This window comes from Paroedura picta, chromosome 2 (genome assembly GCF_049243985.1).
Source record: "Paroedura picta isolate Pp20150507F chromosome 2, Ppicta_v3.0, whole genome shotgun sequence".
In the NCBI taxonomy this organism is placed as follows: Eukaryota; Metazoa; Chordata; class Lepidosauria; order Squamata; family Gekkonidae; genus Paroedura; species Paroedura picta.
In genome coordinates this window covers 70,397,244-70,424,691 of record NC_135370.1, presented here as the reverse complement: position 1 = coordinate 70,424,691, position 27,448 = coordinate 70,397,244, and the positions used below count along the sequence as shown (strand labels likewise).

Here is a 27,448-nt window from a genome sequence, read left to right as displayed (position 1 = left end):
TTGGATCAAGGGTTTGATGGAATTCATAGAATGACAGGTTTTTAATTGCCTAGAACCCTAAGGGTTATTTGTTGAGCTTGATAAGTAAATACATTTCAACAAAACATAGACCAACCATACACAACACAATTGCAACAATAATTACAGCTAGTAATTAGAAATTTTCCAATTTTGTTAAATATCAAAAAGTGGACACCAAACATAGGCAAATAGTAACACTGGCAAAGTTGACAGTGCAATTGTGTGATGAGAGTCTAAAGAAATCTTATTTCACTCAGATCTGGCAACCTTTCTGTAACTTCTGGCACAGGGTACTCATTTAACCGTCAATATCTATAACTCTGCAGTTTTTTAAAAAATGGTTAATCAGGGAGTTGAGGCCAGAACTGTTTTGTCCTTTGAGGGAGGATGAATTGAGGCCAGGCCTGACTAGGACTGTCACCTCCAGACAGGGAAATTTCTGGAGCTTTTGTGATAAAGCTAGGGTTGCCAATTCTGGATTGAGAAATACCTGGAGACTTTGGTAGTGGAGCCAGGAGGGGGGAGTGATTTGGGGCTGGGTGGGCCTCATTGGAGTGTAATATTATAAAATCCACCCTCCAAAGCAGCCATTTTCTCCAAGGGAACTGATCTCTTCAGTCTGGAGGTGAGCTATAATTCCAGGGGATCCCTAGGTCCCACCTGTGGACTGGCTCCTTTAGATGAAGCCTGTGGAATGCAGGGTTTGGGGAAGGGAGAGGTCTTGGCTGGGTATAATGCCATAGAGTTCATCCTCCAAAGCAGCCATTTTTTCTAGGGGTACATGCCTGGAATTGAGTTGGAATTCAGGGAATCTCCTGGTGGTTGGCAACCTAGGTCTGGCAGCAACCTCCAGGTGATGATATCACCTGTTGCTTGCTACAGTTCAACAGCAGACACCCAAAGAAAGTCAGTGTGGTGCAGTAGATAGAGCTTCAAAGAGGAGTCTGGGGGACCTAGGTTTGAATCCCCATCAGGGCATGGGAGCTCACTGGTGATTTTGGACCAGTCACATATTTTCAGCCTAACCTACCTCCACAGGGCCATTGTGCAGATGAAAAGGAGGAGAGGAAGATAACTCTGGAGGAAGATGATAGTTTTCCTAGGCAAAGGCTTCAGGGAGGGAGGTGACAGAGGGGCAAATAAAGGTATGTTGGCCGTTAGGTGGGAAGGAAATTGGGAAATTACTGGATATTTAAGGGGTGGAGCCTTGGTAGGGGTGGGGTTTTATACATCAGACAGGTATAATGACAGACTACACCCTCCAGAAGGGCCTTCTAGCCTGTGACCTGCTTACTTTTGAAGCAAGAGACTTTCAAGGATTCATGTAACTGCTTCCTTTAATTATCTGTGTAACCATGATGTACAGATGATACAATCTTCTGTTGATTTAATGTTAAGCAAATGATAGTTAATGCTTTAATAAAAAACTTAAAAGGGAAGCAGAGTTCCTCTAATGGTACTTACTGAAGTATACCTCTGAAATGATCTGATACAGGAAAGCCAATGAGATGCCAAGGGCTTCTTAAGTGCATGTTCTTAAGTGTATGCTTATCTCTGAATCAGGCCTGAACCAAAGTCATCTAGAGCAGTACTTATTTCAGATAAATGAAGCTACCAGCTTAACTGGAGGGGGAAACAGCCCTTTCTGCTGGTACCACTTGCTTCTTCTTCACTGATTCTGCTTTCTTATCAGTTTGCAAGAAACTGCCCCCCCCCAATCGGGTTACTATATTAGGGTAATCTGTTCAACTATTCTTTTAGAATCCTAAATATTTTCCTGAAGTTTGATCAAAGCAATTTGGTCTATTGTGAAAGACAAAACTTAATTTCCAAAGGTGCAGCCACTTACAAGGATGCATATTTTAAACTTTTGCAGCACATTGATGTGCAGTTTATTGGTAGAAAAATTAATTGCACGTGCTGCTTTCATTGGGCTTTGTGGAGAAATTCATTCTTTCCTCTGCCCTTCATTAGGCATCAAAGTAGCACCCTCAGCTTATTTCATGCTGTTTTCTCAGCCTACCCTGCTGATTATTTTGATCACAAAGGACCCAGTATAACCTTTGCATGACATTTGTGTGTGTGTTTCTTTCCTTGTTCCTTTCCAAAGGGGGGGAGAGAGAGAAAAGGAGGAAAACTCAAAATCTAACAACTAATTTTAAAAGGGAAAAGAAAAAAGAGGGAACATTCATATTAAAGTAGAAATGAAAGCATAATAACAGTGGTGGCACTTCAAATGCAGGACTAGTGTCAGATCTACACATATCTACACACAAAGACTTCTTTCCCAGGTGCACATTTAAAATCCCAGCCTGCGGAATGGCACAGTATAACCCTATCTCATCATATCTTATAAACTAAGCCAGGTGGATACTTGGATGGGAGACCCCCCAGGAAGACTTTGCAGAGAAAGGCATCAGCAAACCACCTCTGCTGGATCACTTGCCTTGAAAGTGGGTCACCATAAACTGGCTGAGACTTGATGGCACTTTACGCACACACTTACCTAAAACTGTTAATCTGGATCAAAACCGAAGCTTTGTGTTGTGTCCACTGGATGACAAACACCCATGAGCAGCTGCAAGTGAGAAAGAGCTTCCAAATGGCAGTGCTTTTGGAGAGGGACAGGGATTCTGCAATGGGACGTACTTTGCTGCCCGGGCGCTTTCATCAGAGCCTTGACTGGCTGGCACATTACGCTCAAATGTATCTTGTCAGTGCCACAAACAGTATGGGACCCAGAGTTTGCAACAGTGAAATGTATATAAAAGAAGAACAGGGTAAAGAACAGGGTAAAGTATATTAATGAATAACAACAACAAAAACCCCTTTGGTATGAAATGAAAACTATTAAACATACTTATTAAAACTATTGAATTTTCTGTAGCTAATTAAAACAGTGACAAATATTTGCCAAGGAATTTATGTGTGCACACACACGTACGCGCACACACACAAACGTGTCCTTCAAGAGTAGCGGCTAAACTGGATTGTTTGATGTGCTAAAACAACAGAATGCTTATTTGTATATTTAATGCACTGATTCTAGGCTGCTTTCATTCCTCATTGGGAAAACTATTTTCTACTTGCAGGAAAGTATTCATGAGGGTGTTTAAATGTGGTTGTTCATGGAGGCTGGGCTGGCTTATGTTTCTGGGAGGCGACTTGCTAAAAATGCCTCCACTTGAGAATAGGGGACACCAACTCTTGCAGGCTTGAGAAGATGCAGATATGGAGCATAAGTATGCAGCTTATACTGACCGAGGCAAGATTTTAGTGGTCATATTATGCAAAGCACATGCATGCACGTACAGCTTGTCACAAATACACATCCCCCCTCGAGCATACAAAAGCAGGTGTACAAAACCACACCCAGATTAACAGAATCCTACCTTCTTCAGAGACATAGTTTCACACATTGTCAGTGATACATGTAAACCTTCCAGAAGACATAGTTAACAAACTAAGACAAAAACTTGTAAAACAACGGAGAGAGGCAAAAATATACCAGATGTTCTTGGGCGCCCACAATTATGTTCTTAATACCTGCAATTCTCCAACACATGCTGAGAAAAGAACACTCTTATTTCTCACGTAGATGAACACACAGAGCTGGTAGCCATGGACTTTGGAAACAAAGGTAAGCAACGGTTTTCCCGGGTGCACACCCACCCACCCACACACAGGGACTATCTGACTATCAGACACACAATGGAAGGCTAGATGCAGACACAAAGGCATGCGCTGGGAGTGGGATCCCTCTTGCCTTCCAAAGAAAAGCATCTTCTACATCCATAATAAAAGGCGAAATGGACACGCACCCGCACCCACAGAGATCCCAGGGCACTACTCAGCTAAAGCTTGACCACCGCCATCTGCACCTATGCCCTCTGTCACAAACACGCGCAGAAAACTGTACAGATAACACACACGCAGAAACAACAAACGCGGCACGTCAAAAATCACACTTCCGAAAACTAATAATTTATTGCCCTGACAGGCTGGTAGCGAACCCAGCAGGCGACTGACCGGTCGGCGGCATTTTCTCGCCCCCCCCCCCCCCGGTCCGCTGCCGGGGCTGGTTGCGTCAGTCTCCCCCCAGCCTGACGCGCCAAGCAGGAACAGGGAGCTGTCCGGAGGCTCATGGTGCTGAAACCGCAGGCGCTCTCTGACCAGCTCCCCCCGCGAACCCCCTGCTGCTACGGCTGCCAGGTTCCCGGGCACGTTTTCTATGCCCCTCCCTGCAATCCCAAACGGTTTATTGACAGCGATTGTCGGGATTGGAGGCGAAGAGAACCAAGGCTGGGCAACAACCTGAATTCATCCTCCCCTCCCTCCCTTCCCTCCCCCTTGGCTTTATTTATTTAAGGACTGAGCAGGAGGAGGAGGAGGAGGAAGAGGAGGAGGAGGAGAAAGACTCACGTTCCACCCATCCTCCCTCGCTCCCGCCCTTCCTCAGCTCCCCCCATTTGCACTGCAAAACTATCCTCCTTTCCCATTGCATCCCAAGGAGGTAGCAACAGCCACATCATCACGGAAAGCCGGATGGGAGAGCTGAGGGGGGACTGATGAAAGGCACGAAGCCGAACGTTGCCCAGAGGTGGAAGCCGTAAGGAAAACAACCCCTTTTGTCGTCTAGCGCTTGGTCTGGCGCTTCGTCAGTCGGGCCAGGCTTCTTTCTTTCTTGCTTTCTTTCTTTTTACTCTATAGGCGAGGCGCGTGTATATACCTTTCTTCCTTGCATTTCAAAGACTTGCCATGGTTGAGCTTCAATGCCATTGAGCGAAAACAACAGTCAGAGAACGAGGAGGAGAAGGAGGAGAAGGAGGAGGAGGCGGACAGAAGAGGAAGAGAAGGAGGAAGAGGAAGATGAAACTGGCGACGGTTGTAGCGGCGGAAAGGAAGGAGCCTCATGCATCGAGAGGAGATTCCTACATCTGCTGAAAGCACCTTCTCCTCCGCGTCAGCCACAATGGTCTGTACAGGCAGTCAATGCGTTTGATGACGTCCCTGTTTTGTGAAAGGGGAAAGGAAACGTGACCATGTAAGATACACGTTTCCTTAGGCGATTTCAGGCAAATGTCGACGGATTTGCTTTTAAAGTCCAGGAAGGGAAACGAATTGAGGAATAACTAAGATCCCAGGTCCCCTCCCCAATGCCCATTTTTTAAAAATGCTTGTGTGTGATCCAAGCAATTCCTGGCATTTGGAGAGAAAGAACAAATTGCAGTGAATACGGGAATGAAAATTAACCTCATTTAATACTCAGTTCCTTTCAGGACTTTCAATATTTTTACTGAGAATATTTTAATAAAGCTCTGAGGATTTAACACTGGGGGGGCTGTTTTCTCCTCTCCCTCCCCCCAAATATGTGCATCTTTTTAGTCAATTGAGTAAATTTTGATATTACAGTTAATAATAATGATGACAATAGCAACCAGAAGTAATTTTGCATTTTAATAATTACCTGCTCTGCTGTTGTTCTGTCAGAAGCACATTTTTAAAATGTTCAAACTAAATAAAAATAGTAATAAGGAGAAATACTTGACATGCCAAATACTGTTGAAAGAACTATATTTTTTTCGCCATGCCTTTTGGTGACTTGAAATTCCTCTTCTTCCCCCCTCCTTTTGGGGAGTTACAAATTGTTATCAATTTCGACTACATTGTTTCTCTGAACCATCCCAGCACACTGGGAGTCGAAGGAACATTTTGTTTGAGATTCAATCTTAACTTTGAAAAGAAAAAAGAAAAATTGTGGAATTGTTCGTTAAACAACAACCAGTGAGCCCTGGAAGGAAGAAGGTGAGAAGTTCAGTACTTTTTTTTTTAAGGATAACCTCATGCTGTTATTTGTTTTTTAAACGGGGTTGCTGTGAAAAACCCAGAGATCTTCCTGCAAGTTTCATTTTTGTTATTAAACTGAATCTAATATATATGTATCACTGAGGGTGGGTGGGAACCAGGGAAAGGAAACTGAAATTAACCAATCCAGCCCACTTGTTCTTGGGCTCCCTCTGCTGGCCCATTTTCTCCTACCCAACCTTTTTTGGAAGGGAAGGCACATGTTAATACCAACCAGTGCAATCATTTTATGGTACTATTACTACGGATTGCTGATCCCCAGACAGATGTTGCACCACCAGGGTCTCCTCAAGTGCCGTTGTCGCATGTTGTTCAATGACCTGAAGGTCTTCCTCCTGCGGAGACCCCCTGCTCCCCCTCCCCCCTCGCCACCACCTCTCCCTCCCATGAACAGTGGAGACCCAGCCTTGAGCTTGCAGGCTTCCAATAACAACACACTGACTGTGCTACATGGAGGGCGAAGGGGACCTTGGAGAGCACCGACTATTGGAGGTGGTGGTGGAGGAGGAGGAGTGGGGACAACAACCCCTCCAGAAGAAGAGTGGGGGAGTCCTGGGGGAGAGGGAGAGCAGCCCATGTGTATGATGAGCAGCACCTCCACCGATGACTTCTGCAAAGCAAAAGCAGAGGATCGGTATTCCCTGGGGAGCAGTTTGGACAGTGGGATGAGGACCCCACTCTGCAGGATCTGCTTTCAGGGTCCAGAGCAGGTGAGTACACCTTTTGATCTGAAGTTCTGCACACATACACACAGATCTGTCTTTCCCCAGTGTAGGATGCTCCATTTGATTGTTTTTTACTTGTTGGGAAGAGTTAAGGGGGAAGAAGTTAGGAGTGAAGTGTTCCAACTTGGGAACTTAGGCAGAGAGAAAGCAGCACCATCAGAGGTACTACACACCCAGCAGGCCAAGAGCGCTCACAAATACAGAACTCACAAAGATAGAACTCACCATCTACAAGAGAGGCATAGGTACCTCCCTCCCCCAAGCATTAGGAGAGCACAGAACTAATCCTCCTTGCCCAGCATAGCATAGAGAGAGGAGAAAAGCACATCCAAAACCCTAGGTAAAAAGAGCAAGATCCGCATGTGATGCGTTCTTGCAGATACACTGTGTTTACACTCCTGCAAAACTGTTCTATATGAAGGTCTACACTTTTCTATAACACGCATGGTGTAGGAAAGAGAAAAAGTGCAAATGAATTGATATCCTGAGGATTCCTGCCAGCTGCTTTTGGTTCTAGGATTACAGAGGATTCTGTTAATATTCTGTTTGAAGTTTATGTTTTTGAATGAACTTTGTGTGTTGATAACATAAACCATTGCTTGAACTTTATTTTGTGTCTTACCAAATTAACACCTGGACATAGAAATGGACATCCAGTGCTTCCAGGTGTGTTCAGTGGGAATTATGCCCATGGACTCCTATTACTATCTCAGGGTTTTTCAGTTGGTTTCTGAAACAGCAGGTGTCTCGCTTTTGTGGAGCTGGTGGTTTTCAGTTTGGAGACAAAAGATATTATTTCAAATTTATCCTAAAGCTTTCAAATGCTATGCCATTTCTTGTGCTAGAAATATTGTGAGTCATGGAAAGAGAGTTTTATTTTTTCACATGCAGTGTGCTGGAACTGCCTGGATTATTTCTGACGCTGAGCAATGACAGCAACAACACCAGTTTAAATGTGGAGAAAAGCATGAACTCCCTAATCAAATATCTGTTTTTCTGAACACTGTACTGCTGATTGGAGTGCAGATCAAAGCAAAGTTAAAAAAAACAAGACAAAAAACAGTGAAATGAAACCACTTTCCTAAGAAGTGTATTTAGAAAGCACGGCCACATAACAATTTCTTAATACGTGGCAATAATGAGTCATTGATGTTGTACAACTAAGGTTTTGAAACTTTGCTTCTTGCCATTGGGCTGCATATCACAGTCAGATAAACTGAATGGGGCCTATTGAGAGTGTCTTACGCATTTTTTCTGTTGATGTAAATTCCCTGTGATTTCATTTTAAGGGCTGAGCAGAAAAGTTTCACATTGGGGTGCATTACAGTGGCACAAATGTTTCTCTTTGAAATTAATGGCGCATAGACATCCCTTAAATGTTGTTTTGTGGCAATTGCCTTTTGTGTAGGCTGTCTCCCATTTGGGAGCGGTTGAGCCAACTTTAGCAACAATTCAAAGGGAAGTGTTGATAATGTTGTGATATATTGCCTGTATATAAAGTTTAATGCTGATGGCTCCCTGGGCTTGGAAAGAGGGGGCCTGGATTTACCTGTTGCCAGACACTGTATTATGGGCTGACCTCGAGTGTACTGTTTTTGACTCTCAGACTTCTATCAATAAATTCCTTTGAGGAATGTGTGATCCTGCATGCCTCACCCTACCTGTTTAAGATGCTGAACCACTTGAGGATTGTAGCACCCTTTTTACACTGAAAGCATTATAAATGGAACAGGAATGTAAAGTTTTAGAAATGCAATGTAACAATTGAAATGAGGAGGAACAAACACCCTTATGCTGGGACTGTCTGTTTTGGAACTGTACACAGATGGCGAACCTATGTTTCAAGGTATGGCAGCATATTTTGGTGTTAACTCTGCGGCTAGATCTCTGACAGCAGCAATGGTTTAAGTAAGAGAGTATCCTGCCCTCTTATTTGAAATGCCAAGGGAAATAAATAAAAATAATAAATCTTTGTATTTGTAGCCCTTCCTTCCTAAAAAGCTCAATGCAGCTAACATAAAATCAGAATAATAAAGTCATATCATAAAATCACAAAACATATGTATAAAATTATATAATAGTCACCAGTAAACTAATTTAAACTGATTTCAACTGCAGGGAGGGGGGATCAATCTTGTGTTTCAGTAGTAAGACCAGAACTACTTGATGGTCCTTCCAGCCTTGACTGTAGGCCTGATGGAACAGCTCTGTCTTGCTGGCCCTAAGGAACTGGTAAAGGTCCCACAGGGCCCTGATCTCTTTTGGCAGGCCAGGGCCAAGGATGAAAAGGCCCTGGCCCTGATCGAGGCCAGACTCACTTCCTTTGGGTTGGGGATCCTCAGCAGGTTTGGGTCAGATGATTTTAGTGATTTTTGCAGGGTACAGTAGAGAAGGCAGTCCCATAGAACATAACAAGACTTGCTTTTTAGACAGTGTATACCACCTCCTTCCAATCCTGTGACTTTGCCAGTTTCATGCAACCCCAATGCTCTTTTCCACAGCTGAGCTGGGAGCCAGTGTGAAGCTAATTCATGCAAACGGTATTGTGCTACATCTCTCATTGGCTGATTCTGCACTTACTTTGTTTTTTCCATTGTGGATTCGCTGAATTCAGATCAATTTGAACTTGGGTCTTCCTCTACCCCCCCCCCCATTGAAACAAAAAGTGTTCTGCACGTGATTGGGGATGCTTAGAACAGGGAGGGGAGGCAAGCACAGCAGGAGGCTCTTCCTTTCTTTTCTTGAACGAAGGGGGGGGGTAGGATTGGAGACAGCAGAGGAGGGGGGAAAGCCAAGAGTCAAATCTCTGCTGAGAGAAGTTAGGGCTTCTGGAGTGCAGCCTCTTTAAGGGAAGCCTTGCAACCGGGAACCAGGAAGTCCTTGAACTGATGCCCTGGCTAATCAAGATTTGCTCCCAGGCATGGAGCAGTTAATACACAAAAATGAGCTGTCTACACATTTACTCATGACAGTCTTTCAAATATCGAGGGTTATATATGCTCCAGGATATTGTGGGGGAAAGGTAGTGTCACCACAAATCAATCATGGATGTTGCAGAAGGAAAATTTAAAGCACCCCAAATCAAAGTGGAAATCAAATTCAGTGTAGACTGCAGGGATTCATTCAAACTGGGAGTGGGTAAAAAGCCCCATGCAGACTACACCATGGAGGACTTGAAGCAAAAGATGGGTAGTATAATTTCTTCCACTTTCTTACTGGTATTCCATACTGGACCATATCTTCTCACTTTTACCTCTAGAGAGAATTTGGATGGTTCTGGCTTGCAGCAGGTAGCAGGTGAGAGTGAATGTATAGCCCAGGTGGCCTGTAGTCTTATTCAGTCATGGAAAACAAATAATGTGATAGAATAGAGGATTATAAAATTAAGCATGGGGCAGAGAGTGTTGACAACAATGATTTTTTCTCCCTCTTCCAAAATACTAGAACTTGAGGGCATCCAATGAAGCTGATCAGCAGGAGATTCAGGACAAACAAAATGAAACATTTCTTTACACAGCAAGAGGACATAGTAGTGGCCATAGACACAAAGAACTTTAAAAGGGGATTAGATGGCTTTGTGGAGAATGTGTCTAAAGGGAACCTCCATATTCGGAGGCAGTTAGCCTCTGAATCCCAGTACCAGGAGGCAAAATCTGGGAAAGACCTTGGCCTCTGCTCTCTGTTGTTGGATTTCCAGAGGAACTGGCTGGCCACTATGTGAGACAGGGTGATGGACTAGATGGACCACTGATCCAGCAGGGCTCTTCTTATGTTCTTAACAGCCTGTGGCAGAATGCAGATTGCATGATTTAGTTTCATATTGACTGACAACCCAGCTGTAGACATGCACTAAACTCTACTAGTTCATCTTAATACATGGGATAAAATACTGTCTGTACCACAAAGGGCTCATGTGGGTATTAAAAAGAGATAATAAGTAGTAACTTTCCTTTAAAAAATCAACCTGTGGAGTTTAAATCCAATTCAAAAGAGAAAGAACATTGTTTCAAAAGTAAGTTTTGCTGTGCTCATCCCATTCACTGTAGCTCAGCTTACACGTTACAATGAAAGCAAATACATCCTGCATATGCATTCATAATCTGTTTGTATGAAAGTTCCAGTGAGTGTTAATTTTACAACCAAAAGCAGAAACCAGGGCCTGGATAAATATGAGGTTTCCCTCACACGCTCAGGCATACAGGCATTGCATGTGACGTGAGAATTACTCAGCACAAAAATAAAGAAAAACCAAACACGTGGAAGGAGAGTCCATATTTGCACCTTACAGGTTACTCAGAGATCACACAAGAAGAGGGCAGTTAGCCTCTGAATCCCAGTACCAGCACGTTTATGCCCACTCACCCTCCTTGGATGATGAGTCAAGGCACGGATGAGATCGTGCAGCCAGTCTCTGTAACTTTTGCGACAGGATCAAGATGGGTAATCGTTTTAGGCTGCCTGGAGCTATATTGGGGCTCACCAGCTATTGTCATTTTTTTACTAATGTCATTCGGCATCTGAAATCACTCCACTTTCCAATAATTAGGAGAGATGGACTCGCATTCTAGCTTTATCTGAAGAACTCAGACAGTTCCGCAGGGCCTGCAAAAGAGAACTCTTCCACCAGGCATTTGGTTGAGATCGATCTGAACCACCACTTCCCAATGGCCCCCCAAGCCTCCCTCTGACAATCATTACAGATCCACCCAAACCGTTGGGCCTCAGTATGAGTTAATCAATGTTCTGGTATTCTACTGTCCTACAATGTTCATTACTACCATTATCTTGCTATTACCATTACTACATCACTAAAAACTGAGTTAATTGTATTGTTCCCATTTCATGTAAATCACCTTGAGCCTTTGGGGAGGGCAGCAAACAAACAAACAAACAAACAAACAAGCCATGTTTCACAGAAGCTGCCACAGATTTTGTTATTCTTTAAGGTGTTATTGGATTCTTGCTCTTTGCTACTTGTAGGCAGGCTTAGGAACTAGCTAAAATATGAATCCGTTGTCTTAAACAGGAATGTTGCTCTTAGCAGTCTCCATCCTCAGGACAGCAAATGTGACTTCTGTAGAAAAGATTTCACTCTGCTGCCCTAACTTTATTTATTAGAGCAGTCCTATAAATGTTTTATGTGAAGAGTGGTTCATGCAGATTTTAATAGGAGATGACATATACCTTCCAGACAAAAGAATCCTTAAAGTTATACATAAAATGGCTCAGGAGACACAGCAGTTTCTCCTCCACCAACCTGATAGGGAACACAGCACAAACTATCCATCCTGGGAAAGTAAACATTATAGTTTTCAGAAGCGAAGGAGCAGGTACCATTTTATGGTCTCCAACAGTGCCTTTAATATAATGGGATGAGATAGGTGGAGTGTATCTTACTATCTATTAAAAGCACCCTCTAGCAGGGACGGTGAATACTAGTGTAGCATCTAGAAGGTAAAGGTTCCGGTAAAGAGTTTAGTGGAGGAAAATGGAAATTGAATCAGTCCTTTATAACAATTATGTCTTGGAAAGGGTCTTGTACCTAGAAAAGCCTCAGAGAGTTGGTGCCAGTTTTACAATCTCAACAAACTCCTGGAAGCATTGATTGTTCAGTGGGGTAGAGCAGGGGTAGTCAACCTGTGGTCCTCCAGATGTTCATGGATTACAATTCCCAGGAGTCCCTGCCAGCACTGGCAGGGGCTCATGGGAATTGTAGTCCATGAACATCTGGAGGATCACAGGTTGACTACCCCTGGGGTAGAGGATATAGACTTGATATGGAAGCTTTCAGGCAGAGGGCCATGGGGTCTCTAACAAGACCTGAGGACTGGGCTTTACTCGAGTGAAGAGGAATGCTGGTCAAGTGAACTGGGCAACAGGAAACAGAGGTTACAATGACAGTAACATTCTCACATAAGCATTGGCTCCAGAATGTCCATGGGGAGAAGTTGTCATATAACAATACCAATTTTTTATTTCTAACCTTCCCTTCTGAATCACTCAGGGTGGGTGTCAACAGTAACATCAACATGCAGGTTTAACATTTTAAAACATTTACCATTTATTTATTAACCCCGACTAAAATTCCCAGACAGGGGAGTTCTTTATCAGGGAGCCTATCTTCTGGTTCTCCTCCTCCTCCCAGTGGTGAGGACAGCTACCTTGGAGGATGATCTTGTGGGCCTCAACCATGAGACTGGTGGAACAGCTCTGTCTTGCAGGTCCTGCAGAACATATTAAGGTCCCATACAACTGTGATCTGTGGTCCTTCCACCAGGCTGGGGCCAGGGCCAAAAGAATCCCTGGCCCTGGTCAAGGTCAGTTGCACCTCTTTTGGGCCAGGGGTCCTGTGCAGATGTTGATCTGGAAATCATAAAGCTCTTGGGGGGTTATATATAGCGGAGACCCAGTTTTGGATCCCCACTCAGCAGTAATACTTCTGAGTGACTGTGGGCACTCACCAGTAGATGGCCTAACCTGCCAAACAGAGTTCTCTGGGAAGTACGAAAGGAGCAAGAAAATGCTGAAAAAGGCTGGGAACAAAAATTAAAAGAATACGAAGACTCATCCAACTGTAGCATTACTTTTGTAATCCTGCAGATTGCAATCTAAGTAGAATCCCAAAAACACAAACCCTGCAAAATGCCTTTTATTAAGACCAACCCAAAACAACCCCCAAAACAGTGGGAAATCTTTGTCAGGCTGGATTAAAAAAAAAAAAAGATAACAGTAGAGAAAAGCAATCTTAGATCTTTTGTAACTGTACAGTGTAGGATGCCAGAGCAGGCTTGCTTTGATAAAATAAGATGCAGACACAAAACCTGAAGATCCAGATTCAAAACAGGTTTGTCCCCCTTTTCCTCTCCTAGCTTTTTTTTTGGGGGGGGGGAGTTGTCCTACATCTAGGCAAATGAAGAATTATAGAGAGCATGAAAACTTGTACACAGCTTTGTGTTAAGTTTATTGATCCTAATAAAATATATTTACATGCTGTTTGTGGTTTAGATTATTATACTTCCCACCTTGGTGATGGCTTTTTTTATTGGATTGCTTCAGCCAAATGTCTTGAGGGTTGTTTTTAATCCCTTGCTTTCTTTAAAACCCTGGATGCCCCCCACACACACACACCTCAAAAAAAAAAGAGAGAAGAATAATGGTACCTTGTGAAATTTATGGAATTTTCTTTCTTTCTTCTTTTTTAAGTGTAGTGTCAATTTATTTCTTTTAATATGTGTGGAGTGCCACCTTTTTGGAGGTGCATGCAATTGTTTACATCATGTGTCTTATATATTTAATCTTTATTGAACCATACAGATAGATTATCTTTCTGTGCCAGTCTAGAAAACGTGGAATCTATGAACTGTCTGTATGGGTGTGTGCGTGTGGAACTTTTTGCTTTAGGGAGCACTGGAGCTTTTAAGACAGCTGAATACCTGCCTTTTGGGACCTCACATATCTGTACTTTTAAGCATAAGAGTAGTTGTTGACCATCTGTCCTTTCATCAATAGGAAACTCAGAATTCTGCAGTTGTGATCTAAAGGCAACAGACTTTTAGTGGGTTACTTTCTTCCTTTTTCTAAAACAAGAGAAATACCAGACTTTGCAATGCAGCATAGTTTCTGTTCCACTCACTTTGACCCATTCTTCTAAAGAGTATCACACTGAGGCTTTACTTATTAGATAATGTCCCACTGATGTCAATAGGATTTACTTCTGAGTATACAAGCTTTGGATTGCACCAGCAACCAGTTAAGTAATATATAAAATGACACAGAACAAGCAGTTTGACAACACACTAGTTTAAAGGCTAGCTGGTCCAGAAAATAGTGTATTGTAAAAAGACAAAACCTTACATTATTCAAGGAGCAGTAGACAAGAACAAGAGTCCAGTAGCATCTTAAAGACTGAATAAATTGTGGCTGGCTATGAGCTTTTGTTACTGCTTGCTTCTTTGGAAAGTAAAGTATTTAAATATAAAACAATACAATTTAGATCAATCAAAATTAAAAACCAAGGATTAAAACTAATTACTTAACAATATAAAACCAACATTATCAAAACATAGCAGTATCAGCATTAATAAATGGTATATCACATTCTGATCTGGAGCTAGACTCCAGTTTAGGGAAAATTTGATGGGGTTATTGAACTCACTGATCCAAACCAAAAGCCTGATGAAAGAAGTCCGTCTTGCAGGCCCTGTAGAATTGTTTGAGTTCTATCATGGCCCAGATCAACTCTGGGAGCTCATTCCACCAGGTGGGGGCCAGGACAGAAAAGGCTAGTTGAGGCCAGATGTACTTCCCAGGGGCCAGGACATTGTTTCTATCCTGTAGAAATTTGTGACTCCATGCAAAGCCATGCAGAGAGTGGGAAGAGCACACAAAGAGAGGAGGGGCTGGAGGGGTGAGCTCACTGTTTAAGACCCCAACTTCTGTGCCGCTGCCACTGCACCAGCCACCATCAAAGTTGGGGTCACAATGAAGAAAAGGTTGAGAACCACTGACTTAGAGGGATGAAGTGCCCCCCCCCTCCATGTCAAGGCATGCTAAGTCACTCATGAGTTTAAAACTTTTTAAAACTTTTTCTTTAAAGTATGCAGCCACTGAAGTTGTGATTTATAGGTCAAGACAGGAATAGAATGGTGGAACATTAAACTGATAGAGAGGCTTTTGAACTTTTCCCTTTCAAGCAATTTTCCTGCTGACTCTCCCCCCCACACACACACACTTATTTTAGGGAGCAATCCTAAGCAGGTCTACTCAGAATATATCTTATTTTATTAAATATGCCTTACTGCCAGGAAAGTGTTCTTAGAACTTCAAGTTTACCACATCTTAGACCATTTCCGCATGAGGAATTTGCTCCTGCCCAACCTCTCATTGTTTGTGGGTGTTAATGCTGCTTTTGCATGATGTCGGCAGCAACCACCGATTGTGCAGGGATTGGCATGAGTTTTTGTCCTTTTTGCCCTACGATGAGGGAAAGCGGTAGAATCCACTTCCCCTTTCTTGTTGTGGCGTACAACAAGGTGTAAACCAGGCAAGCCTGTCTGAAAGAAAAAACATGTGACAATCTCAGTAGTGGTATTTGCACCCACTCTCCCCTCTCCATTTTCAAATCAGATTTTTTTTTTAATGGGAATGCGTTGCAATGGGAATGTGAACCAATGTGCCTGTGTATCACTGGAAATAAAATGTACTGTCATGCTCTCTTCAAAGTGCACAGTAATATATTGGCGGCGGCCAGCAACCCTATCCAAAGCACATTCATATTATGTTTTCTAGTGGGAGGCATGAACAGGGAAAGAGGGGGCACGTCATGAAGCAGACCTCTCCCTATTAGCATGGCATCTGTGTTCTGTATTTTTATTTTCTATTGTGAACACACAAGACATGTTTATGAATTCCAAAAAGAAATCAAGGAAAATGTTTTATTGTTGTTGCAAGTCACTGTAGCAATGCGGAAGTTTCCTTTTTTAAAAAAAATTAATTTCGGGACTTGCAAGGGATGTTTGAGTCCCCAAAACCACTGCTGAGAGGAGTTTTGTGGCTGACATTGATTGATAACCCAAGGAGCGGGGGGGGGGGGAACCTGTGAGTTGTCCATGCCTCTGGCTTCTCCACTGCCTCGTTGGGAAGGGAAAAGCTGCGATGAGACGAGATAATGCAGGAGGGGTCTCCCATCAGGAAGCGGCTAAACACATGGTTTACCATCATGTTATTACAAGCAGGAGGTGGCATGCTTTGTCCACCTCCATGCAGAAATTGTCTTATTGTTTTTCTCAGCACAGGTCAGGCCAGCTGCGTGTGTGTGTGTATAGCTATTTTCTGTAGGAACAGAGTAATGGGGGAAAAAGGATTTCAAGACGGTCTTTCCTTGTAGCATTCTGTAAGGATCACATATAACATTATTCCATGGAATCAATATGGCCATTAACATTTTGCTTGTGCTCGAATCAAAATATGAAAATGTCTAATATTTCCTTGGAAGGAAGCTAGCTTCACTCACTCGCTCATCCACACCCACACATGTGACCTGCTTCTTTGTAGTGCCACTCCGCATAGCACTAGTATGCAGGACTAAGAATATGTTACTTCCTAGAAGAGAGAGGGTGAGGCTTGGTCAGTAAACATCCAGGCACCAGTGAGGCCTGGTATTCACACAGCTGCTTGGAATGACAACTCTGAAAATTGCTTGCCACAAGGATGCTACCTAAAACAGCTTCCCTGGAATCGGTTTCCCCACTCTTCGGCAGTACTATGACGCACTCAGCGTTGTGGTAATCACATACTGAGTGTCCTCCTCCTCTTGCACTGCTGCAGCATGGCAGGCAAACTGACAAGATGAGAGTCCTGGTTCAGGTGCCAGGGCAGGGCAGCAGCCAGTGTATACTTTTGCCACAGAAATGCTGCTTTCAGCAACACCCACATGATGGGAGTAAAATGGACAGCAGCTCTTATTTCCTAGTACATTTTAGATTGGGCATAAAAGATGCTTCTCATTGGCTTCAGGCCAGAAGGGATTCTGCCAAGTTCTGCAGTTTGTCTAGGCTGGCAGTGGGTCAGGATTTTTAAAACAGTTTGGCACTCCACCTCCCCCCCCCCCCCCGATTCCTGCAGAAAGTTGCTGTGCCTGCACAACCTTTAGCACTTGGACCTAACAGGCTCTCCCTAGCTGACAGAGTGTACTGGACACGGGGGATCATAATTGCTTCCCGTTCTCATGAGATGATTTGCAAAGGTGCGTCTTCTCTCCCCCCTCCCTCCCCCAGTGCCTAAGATCTCTAGAAATCGGCTGAGAAAGAAGAACTGTTTTTTTGTACTCTGCTTTTCATTACTCACAGAGGCTTACAGTCACCTTCCCTTCCTCTCCCCACAACAGACAGCCTTGAGAGATATGTGGAGCTGAGAGAGCTCTAAGAGAACTGTACCTGGTCCAAGTTCACCCACCTAGTGGTTACTATCTAAAGGGAACTTCTGCATTCAGAGGTTGTCAGGAGCTGAATCCCAGTGTCAGGCGGGAACATTAGCTGAAAAAGCCTTGGCTTCTATACTCTGCTCTTGGACCTCCAGAGGAACTGATGGGCCTCTGGGTGAGGCAGGATTCTGGACTAGATGGATCACTGGTCTGATCTCAGGAATCTGTGATAAGCATGACCCTGGCACAATGAGGTCACTTCCTTTTATCTTTTCTTTTTTTTGCTTTATGTAATGTCATACATTAATTGGTCCTACCCTCTAAATGCTCCCAGTGTCGGACAATCCTGAAGTAATTAATAATAGCTCATTTTTCAGCTAGATTATTCTCCATAGGGTAGCAAGTCCCCTTGAACTCAGCAAGACTTAGGTCCAAGAAAACATACTTAGGTTTGCCAACCTCCAGGTGAGACCTGGAGATCTCCTGCTGTCACAACTGCTCTCTAGACAACAGAGATGAGTTCCCTTGGGAGAAAATGTTTGAGTTGGACTCTAAGGCACTGTATCCTTCAGAGTTCCCTTCTCTCCCCAAACCCTTCTGTTCCCTGGCTCCATCCCTAAAATCTCCAGGTATTTCCTCACCCAGAGCTGACATCCCTATTTAGGATTATTCATGTTTCATGTATTGGAAGGCCATGTGCATCATAGTAGAGAACTACATGCATTTCTCTTAGACTTTCTGGATTTTCTCCAATGTATTGGAATTAAGGACCAAGGTAGATGAATAAGCACCTAGAACAATATGCCTGTTGATTATTTTATTCTGTTTAGGTCATATTCTCTGTTCACAGAGTGTTGCCTGCTGTGCTGGCAAAGCATACCTTGGACAGGAAAGAAATTAAGATGTTTTGACAAGTGAACCTTGGTGTTCAATAGGTCTGGATCCAACCTGGTGGGAAGCCAAGCAGGTCAGGGGAAACAATATGACTAGGAGAAAAATCTTCCTTCACTTCAGCAGGTGGCCAGATTGCAAAGGCAGCAATGCATAAACTTGCCTTCTGTGTGTACACGGTTTTGTTGGTACTTGTCATGTCAAAAAGGCAAGACCATCAAGCCCTCCTTCAGTCCCAGAAGTCTGTGAACCATGAAATGGGGACTCCTTCCTGTAAATATGTTGCTCATATATTTTGAAAATGACATTTATGCATTTGGATCTGCCTCTGCTTCTCTCTTCTTATGCTTCCTTTGAGATTTGTTCAAAAGGAAGGCATTTTTAGTTGATCTGTTTTAGTGAGCTAGTATACTTCATAAGCAGTGACACATTTAAGTGCCAGGGCATGGCTAGCAAGGGGACAGCATGAGGTCCAATAAACCCAAAGATGGCAACTATTTAGGGGTGATGGCTGGTCAGATCGAAAATAGAGTTTCGAATTAATCTGTAAGTTAGGAATGCAAGAAGAAGTCAACATGCACGGTCTTTTAATGGTTTCTGTGTTGAACAGTTCTGTTACCGCTACACTAAAATGAATGTTGATTGAAGGTGCTACATAAAATGTTTCAGGCAAGTCAGAGTCCTCTAGAGGAGACCAGCAGAGGCCATCAAGATGTCCATGGAATTTACTGGACACGTTTGTGATCGACTAACTGGAATAGAAACTAGAACCTAGCAAATCCCTAATTTCATTTTTAAAATACATTTATTGTTGGAAGAGTTTGAATATGCAGAGAGAGCCCAGCACCAGGAAGCTTAAAGAGAAAAGTGGTTTTTTTTAATTTCTGAAAAGAAATGACTATGTATAGAAAAAGGAGAGAATAGAGAAAACTATCTAGCTAGCTGTAGTCATTCTTCTGTTTAACAACTGCTCTGGCGGCAAGTAGGGAGAAAGTATGCTCAAAAAGCAGGAAGTCTCCTGTTGAGCTAATCAGGATACTGGATAACATAATTTGAAAATCATCAGGAAGTTCTTATCCTATCTGTGCTAAATATACATCTCCTCCAATGCGCTCTGCAGGACACTCCTTATATTCTGCTCAAGTACACACACTGCAGTTCTAGCACATTCCAGCATTTGTGACACAGATTGGGGGGGAGGGAAAATGAAAGAAAGAAAGATTGATTTCCAGAGACTGAAGCAAGGGTATTGGTGCATGTGATAGCTTCCCATTTTTCATCTATTGCCATTAGAACCTGTACCCAGACTGGTTGCCAAACTCTGCATTTGCATTTAAGCAACTAGTGACACAAAAGTTCATAACGTTGCTCAACTTTATTCTGAAATGAGCACCACCCTCCCCACACTGTCATTCTACCCAGTGCTTAAGCCTGAAATGTCTGAAAAGAATCTGTTCTTGTACAGGTGCCCAAAGCCAGTAGCCTCAGAATTGCATACATGGAACATCTTTACTATCAAAACCTTATTGCCAGTAAGGCTCATTGATTTGTGAGATACTATGTGACCTTTTGCAATGGGAATGTAATATATTAAACAATCCCATTCTGCGAGAACAAATAAACTAGGGAGATGCTCGAGCCATAGCAGTGCAGCATCTGCTTTAATTGCAAATTGAATAATGCATGTGGTGCCAATCTGAATTTTAATTCCCACTGAACCATGCAATAATGCACATGTGCCTGACACATCAGTACACCAATATTACAAAGTTGGCGAGAACTCAGGGAGACAGATAAGAGTTTGTTTTTCTAGACATTCTCTGAGAAATCTAGGAGCATTTCCACACCCGTTAAATGTAGTGTAATGTTTGCCAAAAGAAGTTGCTATATTCCAGTCCCTCCATATGACATCGCCAACATCCAGCGTCTGGACAGTAACCGGCTTGCTACATCCTCCATTTTAAAGCATGAGTTCATGAATCACATAAAGTGGATTTACCAACCTATTTAGCACGAGCTACCAGAGAGGCAACCAGCAGAGGGAAAGTATGGAGGCTCAAACGCACTAAAGGTGCCTGCCTTGTCCCACACTCACACCCATCTCCCTCTCCCTTGTTCCTGGGAATGGGAATTTCTTTTTAAAAATTGGTAACTTCCTGGAGCAACAAATAGGTGGTCAAGCATGCAGGCGATGCCAGAAATAAACTTTTTTTTTTCAAAGTTGTAACACAAAGAGTGCCTCTCTAAAGTTTTCTCCCCCCCCCCCCATTTCCAGCAGCAGATGTGGAGGGTAAGATGTGCAAAAAGGCAGCAGACAAAGGTGAGACAAAAGAAAAGGTGAGGAGGGCCTGGGAAACGCGATAAAACCAAGTGCTTCGCCATTCAGCTGGCATAACGCTATTTTTACTGATGTGTGGAAATTGCCCAGTAATTTTTTTTTTAATAAAGTAGAGAATTTATTATCACTAAATATGTCCTACATTCTTTCTTCTTAAATGCTAAATTGGAAGAGAATTTGCTGGCATGTTTAATGCACCTTTTCTGTGGTTTTCACTTTGTATTTATTATTTAGTATACATCGGTATGGGATGTTGCTAACAATATTTTAAGGATGTTCTTTAAGCCATTAAAAAAATGTTTCGGAAATTAAAGCAGAATTTAAAAAATTTAAGCAAGTAAAATCTGCTCCAATTGTCACTTTGGGTTTCATCTTCATCAGAATGATATCTGGAACTCATCAACCCCATAGGTGAAAAGTTATCACATTTTAAGTTATTCAAAAAAGGAGTTAGATAAGGATCAATGGTCCACATAGCCTGGTATGGATGTAAGGTGCCATCAAGTCACAGCAGACTAGAAGATACTTCATAGGGTTTTCATGGTTGGCCAATGCCTGCTTCTACAGAGTGGCCCTGGACTTCCTTGGTAGTCTTCCATCTGAGTAGTAACCAGGGCTGACCCTGCTTGGCTTCCGTTGTTGGACAGAATCAGACTTTTCTCTGCCATCCATGTCAGGGCCCACATAACGTTACTGTGTTTAAACGACAAGTGAAGCCTGTCAAAGGTAGCAACTGCAGTCACTAAGGGAGACCGGGGATGCATTTTCAAGCCAATGACTCCAGAAGGATGCAACTTTGCTTCGGTTGGCATAGTCAGTCTCCTTCCCGACTTCTTCTCTTTTCCATTTCTGGGTCTTGATCAAGTCCATGCAAAGTGCCAATTCATTTTGGCCCTAATCTAGATCCATCAATGGGGTGGTTTAACATACTGGAGGATAACAAACCAATTTCCTGTTCTGTAGGCTTTCCTCTTTCTTCGGTTTTTCTTATTCATCAAGTCCCCAAAGGGCCTGAACATATGGAGATTTGTGTAACTCTTTGCTCTCCATTTTCTTTGGCTTGCCTATGCCTGGCTGTTTGACGGTCAATCATTAAGCATTCTCTGATTTCATTTTCTGTGATCTAGGAAGACTCATTGAGCCAAAGCTCCTTTCCATACAAGTAGTACATCCAGGGTTGGATGCCACTGGGAAACAAGAAGAGCTGGTTTTTTATACCCTGATTTATCACTACCCAAAAGAGTCCCAAAGTGGCTTACAAACACCTTTCCATTCCTCTCCCCACTGCAGACACCCTGTGAGGTAGGTGTGGTGGAAAGAGCTCTAAGAGAACTGTGACTGGCCCAAGGTCATCCAGCTGGCTGCATCCCAGTTCTCCAGTTCTCCAGATGAGAAGCTGCCTCTCTTTGACCATGACTCTATGCTGGCTCTTCATGCTGTCCCCCCACAGCATTGTGGTGCTTCCAAGAACCACCTTGGCTTTCCTTGACTTTTCTGCCAGGTTCCAAACCTGCTTGGAACCATGCAGAGGCCTGGGAATGATCACAGCAAAGCTGGGCCAGCTGCCTTGGAGGAAGGAAAGCCTGATTGGTCCTTTGTACTACCACCTACAAGGGGGCCTGAGGCCTGGAAAAAATGGCAGGTTCAAAAGGCAGGATCACAGACTTATGGCATCGCATCCCCAGGGAGTGCCTTCCCCAACTGGTGCCTACCGCCAGGGGTCAAGGAACTGCCCAAGCCAGAGGTGGCAATCCTGATTTGGGTAGTTCTGCCCACACAGCAGCCATTTCCCCTGCCCTAGTCATGTGATAGCTATCCCCCTAGCATGCCACCAGAGAGCTTTTAAATGTTTGTTTTTTTGGAGGGGAGAATAATGGCAATTAGCATATCAATATTATGTTTGTAGTATCTGACCTTCTGAAAAAGCCTCCCCCAGCTTCTATGGGGAGTGGAGTGTTGGAGACTGGGCTGAAGAAAATATAGGGAAAGCTACCCTTTGGAAGCCCTGTTGTCACTCAGCAGCTGCAGCAACACTGGGGCTTCTGTAAAAAAATGTTTCTGGTCCAGATTGGTACTCTCAGAGTCTGGCTGTGAACCCAGCAGGATTTGAACCTTCCTTTCTGTAGAATCATAGAATCATAGAATTGGAAGGGGCCATACAGGCCATCTAGTCCAACCCCCTGTTCAATGCAGGATCAGCCCAAAGCATCCTAAAGCATCCAAGAAAAGTGTGTATCCAAGCTTTGCTTGAAGACTGCCAGTGAGGGAGAGTTCACCACCTCCTTAGGCAGCTTGATAAACTACTCTGACTGTGAAAATTGTTTTTCCTGATATCTAGCCTATATCATTGTACTTGTAGTTTAAACCTGTTACTGCGTGTCCTTTCCTCTGCAGCGATCGGAAACAACATCCTGCCCTCCTCCAAGTGACTTTCAAATACTTTCAAATACTTAAAGAGGGCTATCATGTCCGCTCTCAACCTCCTTTTCTCCAGGCTGAATATTGCCAAGTCCCTCAACCTATCTTCATAGGGCTTGGTCCCTTGTCCCCAGATCATCCTCGTTGCTCTCCTCTGTACCCTTTCAATTTTATCTACGTCCTTATTGAAGTGAGGCCTCCAGAAATGCACACAGTACTCCAGGTGTGGTCGAACTAGTGCCATATACAATGGGACTATGACATCTTGTGATTTTGATGTGATGCCCCTGTTGATCCACCCAAAATGGCATTTGCCTTTTTTACCGCTGCATCACATTGCCTGTTCATGTTTAGCTTATAATCCGCAAGTATCCCAAGGTCTTGTTCACACATGGTGTTACCTAGAAGCATATCCCCCATCCAGTAGGCATGCTTTTCATTTTTCTGACCCAGATGCAGAACTTTACACTTATCTTTATTAAATTACATCTTGTTCTCATTTGCCCATTTTTCCATTGTGTTCAGATCTCGTTGAACTCTGTCTCTATCTTCTGGAGTATTTGCCAGTCCTCCCAATTTGGTGTCATCTGCAAACCTGATGAGTAGTCCTTCCACCCCCTCATCTAGATCATTAATAAATATGTTTAAAAGTACCGGACCGAGCCCCGAGCCCTGAAGTACCCCACTACTCACCCCCCTCCAGTCTGATGAAACACCATTTAATTTCTGTGATGAAAAGAAGACATTTTTACTTTGGTACTTAAGGAACCTTTTGCTGGGACCTTATTTAGGCAAAATGTTGGCAGAGTCTGAATATTCAGAAAGAGTAAAGCAGCAAGCTGCTTAAAAATAAAATAGTATTACAATTATGTAAAGAAAGAGAAAGTATTCAATGACTAGCTAGCTCTTGTTTGCAGTCATTCTTCTGATCAGCTGCTGTTCTAGAGGCCAGCAGGGAGGAGGAAGGGTGCTAAAAAATCAGGAAACCTCCTGTTGTGCCAATCTGGACACTGGAGGAAATAATCTGAAAATCATCATAAATTTCCTCTCCTATCTATACTAAATATGCATCTCCTCTGATGCTCCCTGCAGGACACCCTTCCTATACTGCTCAGTTATGTATCCTGCAGATCTTGCATATTCCAATACAAAACAGGTAGTCTGTCATTGGGCTGTAGCCCGACCTTGTATTTCTCCAAATCCATTATTTCTGTTTACTTTTATTGTGCTATCAGTGTGTGTGATTCTGTAAGGTAGTTGTGTTAGTCTCTCTGTAGCAGCAGAAAAGAGCAACAGTCCAGTAGCACCTTAAAGACTAACTAAAAAAATAGCTTATGATTCTTTACAGAGGGAAAAACGCAGGTCTCTGCCCCAGGGAGCTTACAATGAAACAAGAAGACAGGAGTAAAAAGGAAAGTAAAAGGGAAACTCAACCCCTCCAAGACGGAGGTCCTGTGGCTGGGAGGCAGACGGCAGGACCAGGCAGCGCGCTTACCCACCCTGGCAGGAACGCAACTTACTATCGCGCCCCAGGCCAGGAATTTGGGGGTGACCATTGATACCTCCCTGACTATGGAGGCTCAGGTCAAGAGAGTAGCGGGTCAGGCGTTTTTCTATCTTCGCCAGGCCCAACTACTAGCGCCCTACCTGTCCCCTGACCACTTGGCTACAGTGATCCATGCGACTACTACCGCCCTACATCCCCCGCAGGGCTTTACGCTCAGTGGGGGAGAATCTCCTGATCGTTCCTGGCCCTAGAGAAGCGCGCCTGGCCTTGACCAGGGCCAGGGCCTTTTTGGTCCTGGCCCCTACCTGGTGGAACGAGCTCCCGGGTGAGCTGCGGGCCCTGCAGGATTTAGCAGCTTTCCGCAGGGCCTGCAAGACGGAGCTCTTCCGCCGGGTTTTTGGTTGAGGCCGGGGTCAGCGAATGAGTGCCAACATTCCCCCCCCCAGACTTAGCATCTCCTCCCCACCCTCCCTGCCGCTCTGATAGCAGGGGTGGGAATAATAAGTTCCGCCATGTTGGGATTGTTTTTAAAGTCTTTTAATGGGTATTTTAATGGGGATGGGACTGCTGTGACCCGCCACGAGCCTACGGGGAGTGGCGGGATATAAATCCAAATAATAATAATAATAATAATAAAAGACATGTAATACATTTTAATTGGATGTATCACAGCATTTATATTCCACATTTTCCCCCACTCAAAAGGGGATTACAGATAATAGAACAGAATGGAATGATCAATTCCAGCTCCTCAACTGGTCCAAGATGTAATGGGCTTTGCTCACTCAAGAGCCAACAATGGAGAGATCTCTGGCTTTTGTATTTCAGCCCATACTGAAGGCTCCGGCCTCTGGCCACAGAAGCTCAGCAGAGATCTCTTATAGCTGCTTGCTGTGTTCTCCCTCTATATTTTTGGTTTCATAATTAAAAGAGAATGTGTAGCATACATTACTGTCATTCCCCATTTGGCCCTCACAACAACCCTATTACTTAAAATATGTATAACCTATCTTTCTCTTGTGGCTCAAGGTGTATTACGATTCCAGTTTAAATCACATAGAAATGACAATAAAACCCCAATTAACCCATGAGTACAGAAACACCTGTAGCTGACACTCCATTATAAGCCCTAGCAAATGAAATGGCATTGCGGTACCTCCTAAAAACCTCTAAAGATGGTACTATAGGAAACCTGTACTATAGGAAAGGTGCAATCTCTAGTAGATGTCAGGCAGGCTGCTTTAGATAATAACTGGTCCTGGGCTACCCAGTGCAGGACGACTGGTACTTGAATCTTGTTCTCTCAGTCTTCAACATAGTAGCTTCATCATTACAGAACATTTTCAAAGGCTTCACAGCAAAAGAGGGCTGTGAGAAGTGCTTGAAGGAAATCAGAGGGACAGCGTCGCACAGGTTTTCTGGTACCTGTCTAGTTTCTTTCTAGCAGACTATTTTACTTTTATCCTACATGAAGCTCTGGGCAGGGGGCATGGATGGCCTCACCCTCTAGTTACAGGCATAAGGGTTAGCAAGGGAGAAAGATCAGTTTCAGAACACCTCCGGATGCTGGAGGAGTGAAAGATTTCCCATCCTACAGTACTGAAATGTCAGCGTCTGAGCATTGTACACCAAGCATCACTAGAGCCAATTTTCCTTGAAACACCATTTTGGCAGAGAATGGCTCAACAGCCAAGATTTAAAAAGGGTGAGAAGCCGAAGCTGATATCATCAGAGGTTTGCCAATGACAGTTAAGGTTCCTGCAGTTTATGAAGCGGCATGCACATTAGGACTAGACAGTGAGCCGAAAGAAGAAGGGCCATGCATCAGAGGAGGCCATTACAAACCTGTTAGCTTAGAACAAATGGTGAGAAACAATGCTGTGAGATTTAATGAGAGGAAGGACTTTGATTAGAGAACGGCAGCCAACATGGGCATTCGCAGGAGAAGGAAACCAACCCGGGGGAGCTTTTCAAAAGGCATTAATATCATATTGGAATGAACAGTACTAGATGCTATATGCTGATATATCCCAGGAAAATTGCTCCGTGAAATTCCACATTGGAGTCAAATTTCTACTGAATGTCTGTAAGGGGAGGATTTCTATATTGCAGAGGCTGCAGAGGGGAGCTAAATGGTTGTAATGCACCTCTGTATACCGAAGGGCCACCTTCCATGGAGCTGGGCCACACAGTAATAATAGCAGGAGATGGGAGGATCACCATCCTCAGTCAGAGTGGAGAATCCCCTGTCCTGAAATCCAAGTAAGGCTTTTCTTTCACTAGCCAGGGTCTCCTGCTCCGGGGGGGGGGGGGGAGGGAGGAGGGGACGAATCTTAATAGGATGGAGAGATGCCTACACACAGACACAAATTATTATTTGTGAAATAAATGAAAATAAAGTTAAAATGCATTTGATCAGTCAAGGTATATGGATAATTCCTTCTGAATTCTATGTCATCACTATCTGTAAACCGCTAGGAGCAGTATAAATAAAAGGCTAAAGGCAAGGTGGGTGGGCAGAGTCTGGGATGGGGAAAGAGCCCATTGGTTCCCTGGCCCCACACTGACAATCGGGGGTGCCAATCAGGAGGTGTGAAGTGCCTCCTGATTAGCCCCCCCGATTGTCAGTCAGGGGCCAAGGAGCCAATCGGGAGGCATGCAGCACACACCTCCCAATTGGCTCCTTGGCCCCACATGGACAGCAGAGAGGCCACTCAGGTGGGAGGGGTGGGGAGAGAGGCTTCAGGGCATGCAAAGGAGCC

The 27,448-nt window shown here is 43.8% G+C and overlaps 1 protein-coding gene across 2 annotated transcripts in view; it reads left to right on the top strand.

The window, feature by feature from the left end:
• The first annotated feature begins 4,337 nt into the window (after nucleotides 1-4,337).
• The window catches only part of MARCHF4 (membrane associated ring-CH-type finger 4), a 153,306-nt gene continuing 130,195 nt past the window's right edge, over nucleotides 4,338-27,448 (top strand). For both annotated transcript variants that reach the window (XM_077320609.1, XM_077320608.1), the window contains exon 1: nucleotides 4,338-6,596. In XM_077320609.1, the coding sequence (XP_077176724.1) occupies nucleotides 6,087-6,596 (510 nt within the window). In that variant the 5' untranslated portion in view covers nucleotides 4,338-6,086. The remainder of the gene's footprint in view (nucleotides 6,597-27,448) is intronic.